General features: G+C 43.0%; 1 protein-coding gene across 1 annotated transcript; it reads left to right on the top strand.

The window, feature by feature from the left end:
- The first annotated feature begins 1219 nt into the window (after window positions 1–1219).
- LOC138603309 (NLR family CARD domain-containing protein 3-like) lies at window positions 1220–18489 on the top strand. Its single transcript, XM_069675008.1, has 12 exons — window positions 1220–1666; window positions 2639–2810; window positions 6229–6342; window positions 6980–7090; window positions 7259–7384; window positions 11252–11330; window positions 11476–11704; window positions 11878–13681; window positions 13778–13951; window positions 16073–16246; window positions 16789–16835; window positions 16957–18489. The coding sequence occupies exons 2-12, from the start codon at window positions 2668–2670 to the stop codon at window positions 17502–17504; spliced, it is 3549 nt and encodes a 1182-aa protein (XP_069531109.1). The 5' UTR covers window positions 1220–1666; window positions 2639–2667; the 3' UTR covers window positions 17505–18489.
- Window positions 18490–18761: the final 272 nt, after the last annotated feature.

The raw sequence follows: 18761 nt of genomic DNA on the forward strand, positions 1-18761 counted from the left end.
TGTTATACTGAATATCAGCACGGCTGTAATAGAATCAAAGACCTGCTAATATCCAGTATAACAGCACGACCCAGAGCGGGATATAGATTGTATACTGACAAGCAGCGTATAGTACTAAACAGTGATAACCACCAACAGATCATTTCTTTAGTTACCAAGTAGGACAGGGTCGTTTTCCTGCAGCTCTGTGTCCGTCTACATGTCACAGTTCATACTGACTGAATTATATTTGCAGAATTATGTCCAGATTATTGCTAACTTAGCGCCACAAAGATACAAAGTCAGACACGGTTAATTCATTTATTACGTTTATTTTGTTTCAAGCTGAATAGAAAATCCCTAAAATGAACACATTACATTGTCACATTATGAAGAACAAAGAGCATGGTCTCCATCTAGTGGAAGGTGGACATTACTACATTACTGAGATTTACTGACAATAAACAGGCTGAAAGGATGCTGAAATAATTACATCATGATGCAGGTCTGTAAGAAGGCTGAAGTCATGCTCTGTCAGGTCTATCTGCAAGACGACAAGAACACTACTTTAAAATGAGTGTTTTTTTAATGGAGTTTGGTTCAACCCGATGCCTTGTCAGGGCTTCAGGAGAGTCTCAGGGCTGATGGTCTATCACAACATAGCGTCACATCAATTTCTCCTTTGAGTTTAATAACTCCAAAATAAGTGAAGATATTTTGTTTATTGACTTCTCTTGACTTTATGTGTCATGTCGAGCCAAAAATGAGCCTTTAGTCTGAACACACCTTTACAGACCTTTGGGATAACCTGGTCAGAGGTAATTGAGCCTAAAAGAACCAAACTATCAAAATATTTGCTTTAACATGGATTTAATCTTTTTACAGTTAATTTGAGCAGCCTGTTAAATGTGTAATTTGTGCTGATTTGTGACATTAAAAGCAGACGAGCAGCCTGTTTCCTGACTTATTGTTTGCTTTGTGATTATTTTGACTTTCACATTATGACATTTCTCCAGGAAACAAAGTGACTCATCAGGGGCTCTTTCTTTTTTGTACATTAAGAAATAAATATAACAATTGTCACATAGTCACATGTCACCTTCTTGCAAATAATAAATATAACTATTGTCAAATAGTCACATGTCACCGGCCTGCAGAGGCCACGAGGCGACAGCAGAGAAAATGAGCACGTCCTTCCAACGGTCTTTTTCCGGTTTAAACTTTCGTTATCTGTTATTGTGACGCAGCTTCTTCTCTCCATGTGAAGGTGACGTTACCGACATTTGTCTCTGTTTCACATCTTAATAACTCTTCCCTCAGATGTTTGGCTCGGTGTGCTGTTATCGTGCTGCGTTTAAAAGAAAACTATCTGCCTCTCGGTTCTTTAAACTTTATAAAAACACTCAGCGCGTCAGCGGCTGTCAGCCATGTTGGATTCTGTGGGTGTAAACAATGAAATACGAGAAGTAGCCAGTTGATCCCCGGGAGTTTCAGCACTATCATTTAGTCATAATGACTTTGACGTCCTGATGAGTAACAGAAGCCTCCCCTGCGTTAACCAGGCCGTGGAGGAAGCAGCGTCCAGCCGCTAAATGAGCCTCTGAAGGCGGCTCCGCTCGGCTGCACGTCCGCTGGAGAGCAGCTGTGTCTGCTGATCTATTTGCACCACAGCACTGAGAATGAGACGGTATGACAGTCTTTTTTTTAACTTTAAGTGCAGTCTGTCTTCTTCTGTTTGAGATCAACATGCTCTGTAGTATTTCACTAAATTCTGCTGGTAGCTCCACTACATTTATATTTTCAGATAATTCAAGTAGTTTAATCCCAGTTTTCTGTTAACAGTTTAAGATTCTGAAAATACAAACTGTTGTGGTCCATGAAAGAATAGAAATGTGCTTGTCAAATATTTCTGTTATCTGTTTTAGATGTAGTCAGAGTAATTTATAACAAAACTGTAACATTTACTGCAGTTTGTCCGTTAGAAAAGGATGAATGGGATTGTTCTGCTCAGGTCAGGTTCAGGGCATGCAGGTACAGGTCAGGTGCTTTACCCCTACCTGGACTCAAGTTTCAGGAAGTCATTTGAGCGACTGATGGGCTCTGTTGACAAGCTAAAGCTGACATTCTGTATGTTTCCATACACAGTGAGAGGTGTTTTTTTATCTGTATGATCTATAAACAAGTGGGCCGCTTTTGTAATAAACCTTTTCTGACTTTTTTTAATCACTTTTTGTCACTTTATCTTTTTTCCAATGTGGTTTGTAGCTTCAGTTATCAGATTCTCCCTCTGTTAGCTTTTCTGTGGTTTAACTTCTTTCCTGTGAAGTCATTAGTAGCTTACAAAACTCTGCTTTTAAAGAAGCTTCCTCAAACAGTGTCTGATCAAAAGCTTCTAATGAAAAACACGAAAGAGCTTCATCCACACTCATCTTTAATGTTTAATTCACATACTGAGGATCATAACATTTAACAGAAGTGAAATTACTCAGGTTTGTTCTGAAGTGCAGGTTTGAGGTAAATGTTCCTCTTAGCAGCTGCTGCAGCTTCTTGAAGCCCTCTAGTGGGCTGATAGTAGAACTACAGCAGCTGTTGGCAGCTTCCTCACACGGCTGTCTGGCTGGCTCTGATATGAAAATAATGATTTGTGTGTCCTCTGCAGGTCAAAGTGTGTGTGAGCTGATCAGCAGCATGGATCAGTGTGAGGTCGGAGAGGAGGGAGCTGGACCTGAGCCCAGCTGTGTGTCCTTTAAGAGCGACAGGTCGAAGGATCAATTATTTGATCTGAAACAACAAAGTTTATCGAACAAAAACAGACGTAAAAGGGAAAAAAAGTAAGTCGTGGGTGTGAAATTCCATCCCTGGTGGTCTTCCTCTCTAACAGGATTAATAAGAGACCTGATATGTTAGCTAGTTAGCAGCTAGGAACCAGGGTAAAGCTAACAGAATCTGCCTCAAGAAAACATAGATCTCTCAACTATGTTAGCTTGTTAGCAGCTATGAGCCAGGCTCAAGCAAACAGAATCGGGCAAAACAGCCCAGAAGTCTCTCAACTATGTTAGCTAGTTAGCAGCTAGGAACCCGGAAAAGGTTAATTGAATAAGTCCAAAAAAAACAGCAGTCTCCCAACTACGTTAGCTAGACAGCAGCCAACACAGGCTAAGCTAACAGAATCTGTCTAAAGAAACCAGAGGTCTCCCAAATGCGTAAGCTAGACAGCAGCCAAGACAGGCTAAGCTAACAGAATCTGCCAAAAGAACCCAGAAGTCTTCCAACTACGTTAGCTAGTTAGCAGCTACGAGCCAGGCTAAAGCTAACTAAATCAGTCTGAAGAACCCAGAAGTCTCCCAACTATATGAGAGCTAGATAGCTGGTATCAGCCTAGCTTAAGCTAACTGAATCTGCCTAAAGAAACCAGAGGTCGCAGAAAAAGTTGTTCTCGATATTAAAATTGTGATTAATATAATAACCCTAAATGTTCTTCTTTAATGGTGGATAGCAACTAGCGTTTAAGGTGCATTACTGTGCTGTGGTCCAACCTCTTTTAAAGAAAGCAAATCTTGATTCTGATGTTCTTAGCAATTTTAGGCCAATTTCCAAACTCCCTTTTTCATCCAAAGTTTTAGAGAAAGTGGTTTCAACACAGATTTTAGCTTTTATGAGTCAAAATAACATTTTTGAGAAATTTCAGTCAGGTTTTAGAGCATTGCACAGTACGGAAACTGCCCTCCTCAAAATAACAAATGATCTTCTTTTAGCTGCAGATAGAGCGCAATTTTAATTCTTCTAGATCTGAGTGCGGCATTTGACACAGTAGACACAGTGGTTGGTTTAATTCCTCTATATTTTAAACAGAACTTTTGTGGTCACCATGAGTAACCACTCATCCTCCACTTCTCAGATTGCCTGTGGTGTACCGCAAGGTTCAATTTTAGGTCCACTTTTATTTTCTATTTATATGTTCCCACTTGGTAACATTATACAATCTCTCTTTCCATTGCTATGCAGGCGACACACAGATTTACCTTCCGCTGACACCTGGTGACCAAAAAGCCTTGCTGCTGTTTTTAACTGCCTCAGGGACATTACATTTTGGATGGCACAAAGTTTTCTCTAGTTCAACGACTCCAAAACAGAAATCATACTCTTCAACTACCCCAACTCCCATATCAATCTGATTGAAAGTTCCCTTGGCCCACTGTCTTCAAATATCACACCCACTGCAAGAAACTTGTATGAGTATTTTTTGATTCAGATTTAACATTCCAACAACACATTAAAAAAGTCATTCAGTCCTGTTTCATTCAATTAAGATCCATTTCCAAACTAAAATCAATTCTGTCACATGCCGACCTGGAAAAAGTAATTCATGCACTGATCTTTTCTCGACTCGACTCCTGTAATTCACTACTGTCCAGTATCAATCTTAAATCTCTCTCTCGCCTCCAACTAGTCCAGAATGCAGCAGCTAGGCTTCTTACTGGTTTTAACAGACGGCATCACATCACTCTTATCCTTGCCTCCCTTCACTGGCTCCCTGTCCATTTTAGAATTGATTTTAAGATTTTACTGATCACTTTTAAAGCTCGTTTGGGTCTTGCCCCGATTTACATTTAAGAAATGCTGACCCCTTATGAGCCATCTTGCGCCCTTAGATCCTCAGATGGCGGCCTTCTGGTCGTTCCGAAGTCGATGCTCAAATCTAAAGGTGCACGTGCTTTTGCCGTCAGAGCCCCTCGGCTTTGGAACGTCCTGCCTGAGGAGATGAGGCGTGCAGATGTGATGACTTCTTTTAAATCACTTCTTAATACTCATTTTTACTGACTTGCTTTTATGTGATGTTTACCTTTTTAAATGCATTTTGAAAATGTTTTATATGCATTCATCTGTTCCTATTCCTAACATCATTTATGGCTTTAACTTATTTTTCTACTTCTTAATTTATTTATTTATCTTTTGTTCATTTTATTGATCCCAACCCTTTTTTTTATTTATTTATTTTTTATCTCTCTTCCTCTGATGTGATATCGTCTTTTTATTTTTTATTTATTTATTATAACCTTTTATGGTCTTTCATTGCTTTTATTTTCATTTAATTATTTTATTTATTTTTATCTTAATTTGCATTGCTTATTGCTCGAAATGCCTCGGTTCCTGTTTTGTCAACTTTTCTTCTTTTGAATACCCTCGGTTTGACCTCATTGTTGAAAGTTCCTTAAATCTGTTTTGTATTCCGTAATCCTCCTGAGTTCCTGCCTTTGCTTTGTCTGTAAAAGCCCTTTGTAAATGTTCTGTTTTTAAAGGTGCTATATAAATAAAGTTATTATTATTATTAATATTACCGCCAGCTCCTATGCCACAGTGTGGGCCGGAGTTACCAAGTTCTATTAACCTTAAATGTTAATATTGTGAATTTAATTCCTGTTGGTCTTTCTCCCTTTGGAACAGGATTAATGGGAGAACAGACTCTGCTGAACCTGAACTCAGCTGTGTGTCCATCAGGAGTAACATGTCGAAGGAGCCACCTTTACTATTTAAGGGACGTGTCTTAACAATGTATGTAAACATTTAATCATGTCAGCATCATCAGAAAACACCTGAATAAACAAAAAAGAGCAGTAACATGTTAGACTGCCTCTGATAGTCCACCAAACGTTGGTCAATGGAAAGAGTTTTAGTCGTCCAAGTTTTCATTGGACATACAGTCACAGGAAAATAGCTAGAAGCCCCATCCAGTAGCTAATTGTATGTTGACTGGGCGTCTGTCTATCTGTGATCTTAGCGTCCGAGCCTTCTCCTTTAAGGAAGAAGACGTGTCCAGATTAACTCAGGTTCAGGTTTAGATAGCCGTGAGGCGTGTTCACTGCACTAAAGCTCCTGTTTTATGTGACTTAGCCACAAAGACTTACCACCGTTCTTCAATAGTTAGTTAATTAGCTAGTTAGCAGCCACAAACCAGGCTAAAGCTTACTCAGTCAGACCAAATAAACTAGAGGCCTTCAAACTGTGTTAGCTAGTTAGCAGCTTCAAGTAAGGCTAAAGCTAACTGAATCAGTCTAAATAATGCAGAGAGAGAATAAGTTTATCTCAGTGTTAAAGTTGTGATTGATATAACTTTAAAAGATCTAATTTCCTTGTGAGTTTACATCCTGTTGGTCTTCCTCTCTGTGGAACAGGAGTAATGGGAGAACAGACCTGTTTGTATTTCCCTGTGAGTTTAAATCCCTGTTGGTCTTCCTTTCTGTCTAACAGGAGAAATGGGAGAACAAAATCTGTTGAACCTGAACCCAGCTGTGTGTCCCTCAGGAGTGCACAGTCCATGGAACCACCTTTACTATTTAAGGGACAATGTTGCTCAACAGCACGGTTAGTCAACATTTACTTACGTAAGCATCATCAGAAAACATCTGAATAAACAAATCCCTCCTGCACAGCTGTAACATCTCAGACTGCCTCTGACAGTCCACCAAACGTTGGTCAATGGAAGAGGTTTAGTGCATGTTTTCATTTAATCACAGGACAATAACACATTGAAATCCCATCCAGTAGCTAATTGTATGTTCACTGATCACTATCTGTCTGTGATCTAGTGTTGTTAAGTTTCAGCAGACAGCAGAGTGTCCATAGCAGTTTAGGTCAAGTTTAAGGAGCTGTGTTGTGTTCACTGACCTGTTGGCTGTCAAGCTAGCCTGGCTAGTAGCTGATAACTAGCTACCAAAATAACTGAATCAGTCTAAAGGAAGCAAAGGCTTCCCAACTACGTTAGCTAGTTAGCAGCTACAAGCCAGGCCCAGAATAACTGAATCCGAAAAAAGAAACTAGACATCTCCCAATTATGTCCCAAAAAAGCAGTTAATGGTAGAGGCCATGCTTACTTATCTACTATACGTATTACACTTACTATTGATAAGTATCTCGTACTCAAAAACCTGAACTATCCCTTCAACTGTTTGTATTTCCCTGTGAGTTTAAATCCCTGTTGGTCTTCCTTTCTGTCTAACAGGAGAAATGGGAGAACAAAATCTGTTGAACCTGAACCCAGCTGTGTGTCCCTCAGGAGTGCACAGTCCATGGAACCACCTTTACAATTAAAGGAACAGTGTTTACCAACAGAGTAAGTCAACAGTTATGTTAGCTTCACAAGAAAACATCTGAAAGAACAAAATCCTCCTGAGAGCCAAGTTTCCTCATGCAACTTTCATGTGTTCATCGGGTTGACAGCTGCAGTGTCAGTAGCTGAATATTAATCCCTCTCTGGTGGTCTTCCTTTCTTGTCTAACAGGATTCACGGGACACCAGACTGCCTTGGATCTCCAACAAGCTGTGTGTCCCTCAAGAGTGGCCTTTCCATGGAGACGCCGTTAGCTTTCAAAATCCAAAGTTTAAAGGAGAAGACGAAAACAAGGAAGTATGTTTATTTAAAACATCCGTGTCCAGTTTTATTAATATATGCACGAGTTTTAGAGTTCCTCAGAGACCTTTGAAATCGTACACAGAGGTTTATTATTGTCTTAGAAAGGAGAACTTATTGATGTCAGTCTGTACATGAAGTTTGACATACTTGTGAGGAAGACCTTAGGACCTTACTATTATTCACTTGAAAAAGTGTGAAAATCTAAGTCATCTGACTCTTGGCTGTGAATGACTGCTAGAGTTTAAGTAAGTAAGTAAGTCAACTTTATTTATATAGCACTTTTTGCAGATAAAATCACAAAGTGCTTTACAGTAATTATAAAATGCCATAGGATACATGCAGAGGCAACAGAAAGTTAAAAACACATAAACACATAAAAACAGGGAGGCCCCAGGGCATCAACTTCAGTAAATGCCTGTCTAAAGAGAAAAGTCTTAAGTTCCCTCTTAAAACCTTCAGTGGACTCTATGCTGCGCAGAGTCAGAGGCAGCGCATTCCAGAGGCGCGGAGCAATGGCCTGAATAGAACAATCACCCGGTGTTTTAAAACGGGTGCGGGGGACCATCAAGAGTTTCTGGTCTGATGACCTTAATGCACGTGAGGGGGAATAGGGTCTAAAAGTAAGTGCTGAAATCTTAAAATGAATCCTAAAATTGACTGGTAGCCAGTGTAAAGAATATAAAATTGGGGTGATATGGTCCCTTTTCTTCGATCCAGTTAAAAGCATTGCTGCTGTGTTCTGCACAGTCTGGAGGCGATTTACAGCCTTTTTGTTAAAACTCATAAAAAGTGCATTACAATAGTCAATGCGAGAGGAAACAAAAACATGAATAATCATCTCCATTTCAGTTCTTGAGATCATGGACCTCAGTTTTGCGATATTTCGCAGGTGATAAAAGCCGTTTTTCACCAAATTTTACAGTGGTGGTCAAATGACATATCCTTGTCGAACACAACTCCTGGTTTGACAGAGAGGCTAAGCAGACCTAAATGCTGCTTAATAAGGGGAATGGAACTGTCTGGGGCAATGATCAGTGTTTCTGTCTTGGCGGTGTTCAATTGAAGTGGGTTGTTATTTAACCATTTTTTGATGGCAGTCAAGCAAGCAGTGAAATTATCCAATTTATGCATCTCATTTTGCTTGAAAGAGCAATAGAGCTGGATATCATTGCCATATAAATGATACGAGACATCGCTGAACTCGCTGGAAATGCAGCGGAGAGATCTAGCAGTACCAGGACTGTGTATTGGCTGCGGTCTGCTGCTGTCAGGATATCGCTAGAAACTCTGATTAAGGCAGTCTCAGTGGAGTGTTTTTTCCGGAAGCCTGATTGGAAAGAGTCTAAAATGAAATTTGCTTCCATAAAGGCAGTTAGTTGTTCGGCTACTACTTTTAAGTGCACACTAGAGGTCATGGTCAGATGAAGCTGGTAGAAGTGCATCATAACCAAAGATTGAGACGCAACCATGAGACCACTTTACTCAAATTTCTCCACATCAGAGCTCTCCTTGTAATTGTGATTTTGGTTTCCAAGAGCAACTGAGAAACCCCTCTACTTCCTGCCAAGTCACAACACTCACCCAGGTTATAGAGGACTGTCCTTGTGTAACTCTTGTGGTTACCTGGTAACTACTTGGTAAGGTTTAGGAAAGGTGATGGTGATGTTGTAGAACCTGGCTGTCTCAATTCTGTTCTTCTTTTCAAAGAAGGGAGGAAGTCAAAGAGACAAAAACTTGGTGTCACCAATAATAAGTCACCATTGGCCTCACATGGGACATGTACCTTGGTCTCCTGGATGAAGTCTTGCTTTTGGGTCATTCAACCAACATGACTTCTTTCCCTCAGATGGAAGCACAGGTAAAAGACTACATGCTTGGCATTGCTGCCTGTCACACCTCCAACGGTGCCATTGGGACAGCTGCAGGGTCATCAGCTAGGGGCCACCCTTAATTGATGTTACGCTCCATTAGCCCCGAAACATCTCGTGGTGGTGTAGCAATGGTAGGGACGTCTCCCCATCACCCCCTGCAGCTGTCCCTAGGACCCTTGCCGTTCCCATGCTTGATCCTTCCTCCTTAGCCAGAGCCAGACGCTACTCTGCCTCCTCGGCTAGATCTTTGAGGGCCTTCTTGTGTTTAGGACCAAACACTCCCACGCTCCTCAAGAAGAGCTGGGTGGATGTTCCCATGAAGCCTCTGCTGCAGACTTCGACCGTGTAGATTACAGCTGACCACCCTGCTTCTCTGCATTCAGCTGTCAGCTCAGTGTATTTGTCCTTCTTCTGCTCAAAGGCTGCCTATATCTCTCCTTACCATGGGATAGTTAGCTCTGCTATGATCACTGTCAGGGCTGTGGTGGACCAGGAGGTCACTCTCATGTTCCATTTCCGGGAGATGTTCTCTAATGTGCTCCTTGTCCAACGAATTTGATCGGCTGCTGTGGTGTTAGCGGGTGGTCTCTGGTTGCTTCCTGCCTGCTTGTCTCCAGGACTTCAGCAGGCTTCCGTAGGACTTAGTTATGGCACCACCTGTACCGACCCGGCTGGGATGTGGGGATGGGATTGGGATGTTCTTCTCAGCCTAGCTGGCTCTTGATGTGCTCCTCGAGCTCCTGCTCGATGGCTTCCAGCTTCTTCTTTTCCTCTAGCAGGCTGCGGGCGCACTTGAAGGGGTCCCAGAAGAACCTCACCCTCTCCTTCTCTTTCCTACTTCTTCACTTCTGGATCTGCTCTGCCCTTCTTAGGGTTGCAAGCCTGTCTTTGATTTGGTCCCAGAGTGACTTCAGACCCTGCTTTTTATCTTTTGCCTTCCTCTAGGCCCTCCTAAGAAGCCGCTTCTCTTTCAACAGCCTGAGTAGCCCCCTCTCTCGTCTCCCTGTCTCCCTGTCTCCCTGGGCATGTTGTTTCTCTGGTCCATCTCTCCAAATCTCCCCTTGCCTTCCTCATATGCAGTGCTGCCGAAGAGATTCAGCTTGGTGGTTAAACTTCTTCGCAGTGACCTCAAGGATTGTGTGCAAGTTCTGGTCAAAGCTTTTCCAGGCCTATTTGTCGTTGGATTTGGGCCACATTAGGTTGCCGGATCAGTTTCTCTTCCTCTCTTGCTTGTCTTGTGGGTTCAGTGCTTGGTGTCTCCTCATGGTGCTCATTCTGTGGGTTACCCACGTGTCGTATATGCGCCTGCTGCAGGCAAGGCTGCTCCTTCTCCCTCTGACCATCTGCAATGATGGAATCACTAGCACTGTGGTGCTCAACCTGGCTCTGATTCCACCTTGTCTGACCTGCTAACGCAGCGCAAGTTTGCCACCCACAGCTGCATTATTTCAGGATTCTTTGGTCATTAGTCATTGCTGTTCAGGTTGTTTCCATGTTGTCCATCCTATTAGTTCCACCCCACCTCTCGGTGGACCTTCAGGCTGTTTTTCCTCATTTGTGCTCGTAGTCATTTGGGTTGTCCACATTGTGAGGACCTGTCGTTCCTGCCAAATGCTCGGTCTTTCCCAACTGTCCTCCAGTATTTCCTGGAAGCCTACTGCCCTGTTCACAGTAGTCACTGGTATTCCAGCTCTTCTAGATGGAAGCAATTGCACAATTTGCAACCTGGACCACAGCGATATAACATTATTCTTTTGACAACAGCATTTGAGCTTCCGACCCTGAGCGTGATGTTAGAGGAAACTAGCAGCTGTGTAAATCTGGTGAATAGACTGTCGATTTACATTGGAATCTGCAGTACAAGCAACAGTTACATTTAATCGTATGATTCAACATTTGAATCAACATTTTAACTCAAGTGACCCATACCTTGTGTTTTCTCTGTGTGGAAAGAAAAAACATGGACTAATATTTCATGATTCCTCCACAGAGTCGACCAGGAGAGTTCAGAGGTTCCCAGTGGTCAGTCTGCCCAGCAGCATCAAACAGATCTGGACACCATATTTATGGTGTGTTCATGTACAACAACTAATCTATTCTGTTCACAATAATCTCCATTCTGCACTTTGTAGACCAGTGGATTGTCAGTCTGTCCAAAATGGATGTGATGTATCATGATTTTTCTATCTTTCTTTCCTATTTATTTTAATTCAGCTGCTGGAGGAGAACATTGTCACTTTTGTGAAGAACGAGCTGAAGAAGATCCAGAAGGTTCTGTTTTCAGATCACCGTGAACAAAGAAAAACACAGACAGATGATGAGGAGGTCTTGGGTGATGAGGAGGCAGAGCAGAGGAAGAGCAGCAGAGAGGCATTCCTGAAGATCACAGTGGACTTCCTGAAGAGAATGAAGCAGGAAGAGCTGGCTGACTGTCTGCAGAGCAGTAAGCGAGGATTTCTCTTTAGATTTGACATGCTGATTACACAGGACGTTAACTAATGTCACAAGAGATGCAGCAAATGTGTTAATCTATGCATTCTATATCGGAATTAAATTGTTATGTTAGGTTCCTTTTATCAATTAGTCATCGATCTAATTGGCTGTGTCTGCATTCAGGTCATCCTGTTCCAGTTCATCAGCGTAAACTTAAATGTACCTTAAAGAAGAAGTTCCAGTGTGTGTTTGAGGGGATCGCTAAAGCAGGAAACCCAACCCTTCTGAATCAGATCTACACAGAGCTCTACATCACAGAGGGAGGGACCGGAGAGGTCAATGATGAGCATGAGGTCAGACAGATTGAAACAGCATCCAGGAAACCAGACAGACCAGAAACAACCATCAGACAAGAAGACATCTTTAAAGCCTCACCTGGAAGAGTTGAACCAATCAGAACAGTGATGACAAAGGGAGTGGCTGGCATTGGGAAAACAGTCTTAACACAGAAGTTCACTCTGGACTGGGCTGAAGACAAAGCCAACCAGGACATACAGTTCATGTTTCCCTTCACCTTCAGAGAGCTGAATGTGCTGAAGGAGAAAAAGTACAGCTTGGTGGAACTTGTTCATCACTTTTTCACTGACACTAAAGAAGCAGGAATCTGCAGGTTTGAAGAGTTCCAGGTTGTGTTCATCTTTGACGGTCTGGATGAGTGTCGACTTCCTCTGGACTTCCTCAACAATGAGATCCTGACTGATGTCACAGAGTCCACCTCAGTGGATGTGCTGCTGACAAACCTCATCAGGAGGGAACTGCTTCCCTCTGCTCGCCTCTGGATAACCACAAGACCTGCAGCAGCCAATCAGATCCCTCCTGAGTTTGTTGACATGGTGACAGAGGTCAGAGGGTTCACTGACCCTCAGAAGGAGGAGTACTTCAGGAAGAGATTCAAACATAAGGAGCAGGCTCAGAGAATCATCTCCCACATCAAGACATCCCGAAGCCTCCACATCATGTGCCACATCCCCGTCTTCTGCTGGATCACTGCTACAGTTCTGGAGGATGTGTTGAAAACAAAAGAGGGAGGAGAGCTGCCTAAGACCCTGACTGAGATGTACATCCACTTCCTGGTGGTTCAGTCCAAACAGAAGAACATTAAGTATGATGGAGGAGCTGAGACAGATCCACACTGGAGTCCAGAGAGCAGGAAGATGATTGAGTCTCTGGGAAAACTGGCTTTTGAGCAGCTACAGAAAGGAAACCTGATCTTCTATGAATCAGACCTGACAGAGTGTGGCATCGATATCAGAGCAGCCTCAGTGTACTCAGGAGTGTTCACACAGATCTTTAAAGAGGAGAGAGGACTGTACCAGGACAAGGTGTTCTGCTTCATCCACCTGAGTGTTCAGGAGTTTCTGGCTGCTCTTTATGTCCATCTGACGTTCACCAACTCTGGTGTCAATCTGATGTCAGAAGATCTTACAACCTCCCAGACATTTGAAACTACAAATGATGAATCTTTAGAGACACAATTCTACCAGAGTGCTGTAGATAAGGCCTTACAGAGTCCAAATGGACATTTGGACTTGTTCCTCCGCTTCCTCCTGGGACTTTCACTGCAGACCAATCAAACTCTCTTACGTGGCCTGCTGACACAGACAGAAAGTAGCTCACAGACCAATCAAGAAACAATCAAGTACATCAAGGATAAGATTGAAGAGACTCCCTCTGTGGAGAAAAGCATTAATCTATTCCACTGTCTGAATGAACTGAAAGACCGTTCTCTAGTGGAGCAGATTCAACAGTCCCTAAGAACAGGAAGTATCTCCACAGATACACTGTCTCCTGCTCAGTGGTCAGCTCTGGTCTTCATCTTACTGTCATCAGAAAAAGATCTGGATGAGTTTGACCTGAAGAAATATTCTGCTTCAGAGGAGGCTCTACTGAAGCTTCTGCCAGTTGTGAAGGCCTCCAAGAAAGCTATGTAAGTAGGATTTATTAGTCATGCAATATTTTAATATTTCTGATGGGGGACAAAACAAATTATTCATTACTTCTTTTCTCACTGTTGTTTCTCCAGACTGAGTGGCTGTAACCTGTCAGAGGAAAGTTGTGAAGCTCTGTCCTCAGTTCTGAGCTCCCAGTCCTCTAGTCTGAGAGAGCTGGACCTGAGCAACAACAACCTGCAGGATTCAGGGGTGAAGCTGCTTTCTGTTGGACTGGAAAGTCAACACTGTACACTGGAAACTCTCAGGTCAAGATTCTTTGACCAATCTCTCTTTACAATTTGCAGTAATGAATAATTACCTAACCTGTGTAGAAATGTGTCTGCTAATGTAGTTTGTTAAAGGACCTTTAATTAATGGTGGAAGCTTTTCTCTAAGAGGTTTCCAGGCCTTGACTTATTGTGTCTGACTGGACACAAGCCAATTAAAGCCATTAGACAGAGTTGTTGCCCTGTCAGCCAATCTCCTGCAAGGATAGGCAAGGGGGTCAGGTGAAATGCAAGCTTGGCAACAGGCAAAGCTGGGAGGAATGTGGAACATAACCTCTCTGGCGGGGAAGGTGCCGGAGCTTGTTCAGGAGGTGAAGCGTTACCAACTAAATACGTGAGCACTGGTTTTTGATTTCCAGTGCTCTTGGAAGGGGTGCTGGACTTTTTCCAGAGTTGCTGGGGTGAGATGCACTCAGCGGCTCTGGAGATCCTTTTGACCCCCCTTTTTAAAGCTTTTCTGTAGCAGTTCTCCCCAGGGAACAAGATGGAGCTTCAATGCAACTGCAAATCGCAGGGCTGAAGGCTAGTCAAGGTTGTCAAGAAGCTCCTCGGTTGCGGGATGCCAGGTGTGGATGAGATTCACCCTGAGATGCTGAAAGCTCTGGACATTGTTGGGCTGTCTTGATTGACACGCTTCTTCTGTGTTGTGTTAAGGTCTGGGTCAGTGCCTGTGTAGTGGCAGACTGGGATTGGGTTCCCATTTCTGAAAAGGGCGATCGGAGGGTGTGCTCCAATCACAATACTCAGCCTCTCACGGGAAGTTTATTCCAGGACCCGGTTGTTCAAAGGAAATCTGATCAGATTAAAGCACGGATATGATCACATCTTGAAAAAGTTCAAAAGAAAAAAAGGATTAGGCAATCCAATCTTGACTTTCATCCGGATAAAACCTCCAGTTTGGGTTGTTCAGAACTTTTGAGTGGGATTGGGATAACTAACTGAGCCAAAACATCAGGACTACTCTGATTCCAGCCGAGGGGAGGATTCAGGCTAGATTAGCAGAAAACAATGTAATAAACCTTTTAAGTAGGTCAAACAAAACATAATTTTCACAATGATTACTTATCCAATCTCCATGTTTTGTTGACTAGTAGAAGGCCTTCAATGGTAGCTATCTCGGTGGTAGTGAAGGAGTATGCGGTACTGTGGCCTTGTTTTGAGCCATTAAGTCCTTGTAAGTAACAGATGTGTATGTATCCTTGGCACAAAGTTCTGCCAGGGTTGTCACTTGTCATGAAGTCTATCAGTGATTTTCTGTGGAAAATCTCAAGGAAGATGTCAAGGCACAGCTGGGGGAGGAGAGTGTCAAGTTTTGGGACCTGAAAATTTCATCTCTGCCTTTTGCACATGATGTGGTTCTATTAACTTGAATAACTGTTGCCTCCAGGATGCACTGAGGCAGGTTTGAAGCAAAGTTTAAGGCTGTCGGAATGAGAGTCAACACCTCCAAGTCTCAAGACCATGGTGTTTGTTGGAAGACGGTGGATTGCTCCCGATAGGTTGGGAGTGAGTTATTGCCTCAAGTGAAGGTTTTAAAGTCAAAACTTGGAGTCGAGTTCACAAGTAAGGTTAAAATTGATCGTGGGATTCACAGATGGATTGGTGCAGTCTTAATGCGCGCATTGTACTGAACCGACATGATGAGGGAGCTGACCTCGAAGGCAAAACTTTAAATTTACTGGTTGATCTACGTTCCAACACTCAACAATCATGAGTTTTTGATAGTGACTTAAAGAATGTGATCACTGTTACAAGCGGCCAAATGAGTTTCTTCCACAGAGTGTCTAAATTAAGCCTAAGATTTAAGTTTGGAGCTCAGAATATGAAAGGAGTACATGGTGAGCAGCTGCTCCTTCACATCGAAAGGAGCCAGCTGAGATGTTTTTGGCATCTGACGGGATGCCTCCTGGGTGCCGCCCTCGGAGGTTTTTCCAGGCATATCCAACAGGGAAGAGACCTTGAGGTAGTCTCCAAGTTGCTCAAGGGATTAAATATATCCTCTGGCGCTGTAATGCCTCTGTATTCCCAAGAACTTGTATTTTGCTGACAAGGCAGTATCCTAAGATGATCTACCATGTGTGTTGTTTTGTGTCTTTGCAGGCTGTCAGGTTGTCTGATCACAGAGGAAGGCTGTGCCTCTCTGGCGTCGGCTCTGAGTTCCAACCCCTCCCATCTGAGAGAGCTGGACCTGAGCTACAATCATCCAGGAGACTCAGGAGTGAAGTTTCTGTCTGATGGACTAGAGGATCCACTCTGGAAACTGGACACACTCAGGTATGAAAGACTTACTATAGCCACATACAATCAGTAATATCACAGATCTTAATGACCTGTGCCAAGGAAGGATTTTTTAACTGATGGTTATTAGCTTTTGAGCTTTATTGTGCCTCGTCTGTTCTTTGGTCCTACATCAACTTTAACACAAGTGGTTTTACTCATAAAGCTTTCATGCACTGCAATGCAATGAGTGATACTTTTGTCAAAACTTCAAAACTGTTTTCCCGTATAAACTCCAGACAATGCGCAGAAAATCCGGTATGGACATTGTCTGGAATAGCAAATTGAAACTTGTCGAACCCACCAGGAGATTTTCTGTGCCAGTTCACAACCACTGGAAATACTCCAGTGTGGTTTATCTGAAGGGTAAGGCCTGGGTAGAGCCTGTTTTGAGGGGACAACATGCAACCTTCAGCAGTATATGTGAAACATTTTGTCTGTTATTTTATCCATTAATGACAATGTGTCTTAGAGTGATGCAATGACCATGTTTAATGCTGCAAGAGGATGCTCTGGTCTGACCCTAGTCTTCATTTCAGGGTTCAGCCTGCTGGAGTCCAATGGTTAAGACCAGGTCTGAGGAAGTGTAAGTGAAACCTACTTCAAACTGTAACATCACTCATTCAAATCTCTGATGTCAGCAATCATCATCAAACTGTCAATCATAAGATGATTGATGTATAACTGCTGCTCGTTCTCTCCATCAGATTCCTGTGAACTCACACTCGACACAAACACAGTCAACAAAAACATCAAACTGTCTGAAAACAACAACAAGGCATCCTATGTGGAGGAGAATCAGCCACATCCTGATCATCCAGACAGATTCGACAAGTGTCCTCAGCTGCTGTGTAGAAATGGTCTGACTGGTCGCTGTTACTGGGAAGTCGAGTGGACAGGAAGGGTTTCTGTATCAGTGACTTACAGAGAAATCGGCAGGAAAGGAGACAGTGAAAACTGTGTGTTTGGAGAGAATGATCTGTCCTGGAGACTGATCTGCTCTGATGGTGGTCGTTTCTATGTCTGGCACAATAACAAAAGAACAAACATCTCCTCCTCCTCCTCCTCTGTCTCTAACAGAGTGTCGGTTTTTGTGGACTGTCCTACTGGCACTCTGTCCTTCTACAGAGTCTCCTCTGACTCACTGATCCACCTCTACACCTTCAACTCCACATTCACTGAAGCTCTTTATCCTGGGTTTGGGTTTGGGTTCTTGCCTGGTTCCTCAGTGTCTCTGTTCTCTGTAGGAGAGTGACACTACTCCTAGAGACCCATTCATTGCTAAACTAATCAGCTTAGTTTGTGCATGATCATATTTCAACAAATCATGAAGGTTAATGTTTTTATTTAAACTATATATTTGTACAAAATAATGAAACTGGTTGAAACAATTCCTCATTTACATTGTAAACCTTTTCTACTTCAGTTCTTTAAGGCTGGAGTAGGTAACTTTTGTGAACCCAGCCAGAGTAAGCTGGATATTGGAAGTATCCAACCAGATAAGTGTTAAAGCTACTACCCCCAAAGTGCTCTGCATCACTGGATTGAGAGGGTGATGGAGCGTCTTGAAAGGCCAGGTGTCTAATCATCATAGATGGTAGATACGTTCCACTCACTCAGTGCTTCACAGAGCTGACGGCCTTCTGCACATCCTGGGGTTAGTACCAATTCACAGTCCCGTCCTTCTGACCGCACGGTGCCCCATCATCCATCCAGAGGCTCATGGATCAGGTACTTTAACAACGTCAGACTTTGCCACAGCTCAAACATCTGGAGAGGGTCGGCAGGGCTGACCAGGAATCTATCAAACTTTGTCTAAGCCAAGACGGAAACTGAGTGCCTGAATTTTGTCACAGGTGGTAGTGCGATTAACCCGAAGGTGAATAAGATCCATTCTATCCAGTCCTGCTCCATGCGACAGAAAAGAAAGGAACTTTTTCTTGGCATGGCAGGATTCACCATCATTTCTCTGCCAGATTCAACTTAGTCCAGATGCCCCAACCATGTTTAGTGGACAGAGGAGGCAGAGGCAGCCTTTCAGGATAACAGTCACTGAGGAAGTCTTGAACAGTCCAGATTTTCAAAACATTTCTTCCTTCAAAATGATGCCTGAAAGAGCTGTCTGGGGGCTGTTCTCCTACAGGGACTTAGAGGTTCACGCCATCCACTGGCCTTCATCATCCCACAACCTGTTTCCAAGGGACGTCCGGTACTCAAAATTGGAACAAGCAATCAAGAAGGCCTTGCCCTTGCCTTTCAAATGAATGAGAATTCACACAGAGACAGACCATGGGACTCTCCAGTGGCTTAAGAAAATGAAGGACACAAATGGAATGGTCACTTGATTGTTCTTCTGCTTCATCATCCATCACACTCCAGAAAAGAGCAACTGCAAGCAGATGAATCCGTTTATTTGGTCAGAAATAAGTCTAGAAGCACCTTTGTTAACGCAGTTTTCCTGACAAGGTGCACACATTAGCTTACAATGCTGTGCCATAGGGCTGTCATTCTG

Source organism: Semicossyphus pulcher, unplaced genomic scaffold (assembly GCF_022749685.1).
Source record: "Semicossyphus pulcher isolate SPU_LCO1_2020_fin unplaced genomic scaffold, fSemPul1.0.p SCAF_24, whole genome shotgun sequence".
In the NCBI taxonomy this organism is placed as follows: domain Eukaryota; kingdom Metazoa; phylum Chordata; class Actinopteri; order Labriformes; family Labridae; genus Semicossyphus; species Semicossyphus pulcher.

Excerpts from the sequence above, each read along its gene's own strand:
- LOC138603309 (XM_069675008.1), top strand. The coding sequence starts at position 2,668 with ATGGATCAGTGTGAGGTCGGAGAGGAGGGAGCTGGACCTGAGCCCAGC. Across the intron at positions 11,705-11,877 it reads GGCTGACTGTCTGCAGAGCA|GTCATCCTGTTCCAGTTCAT; the intron begins GTAAGCGAGGAT and ends GTCTGCATTCAG. Across the intron at positions 16,836-16,956 it reads AAGACCAGGTCTGAGGAAGT|ATTCCTGTGAACTCACACTC; the intron begins GTAAGTGAAACC and ends TCTCTCCATCAG.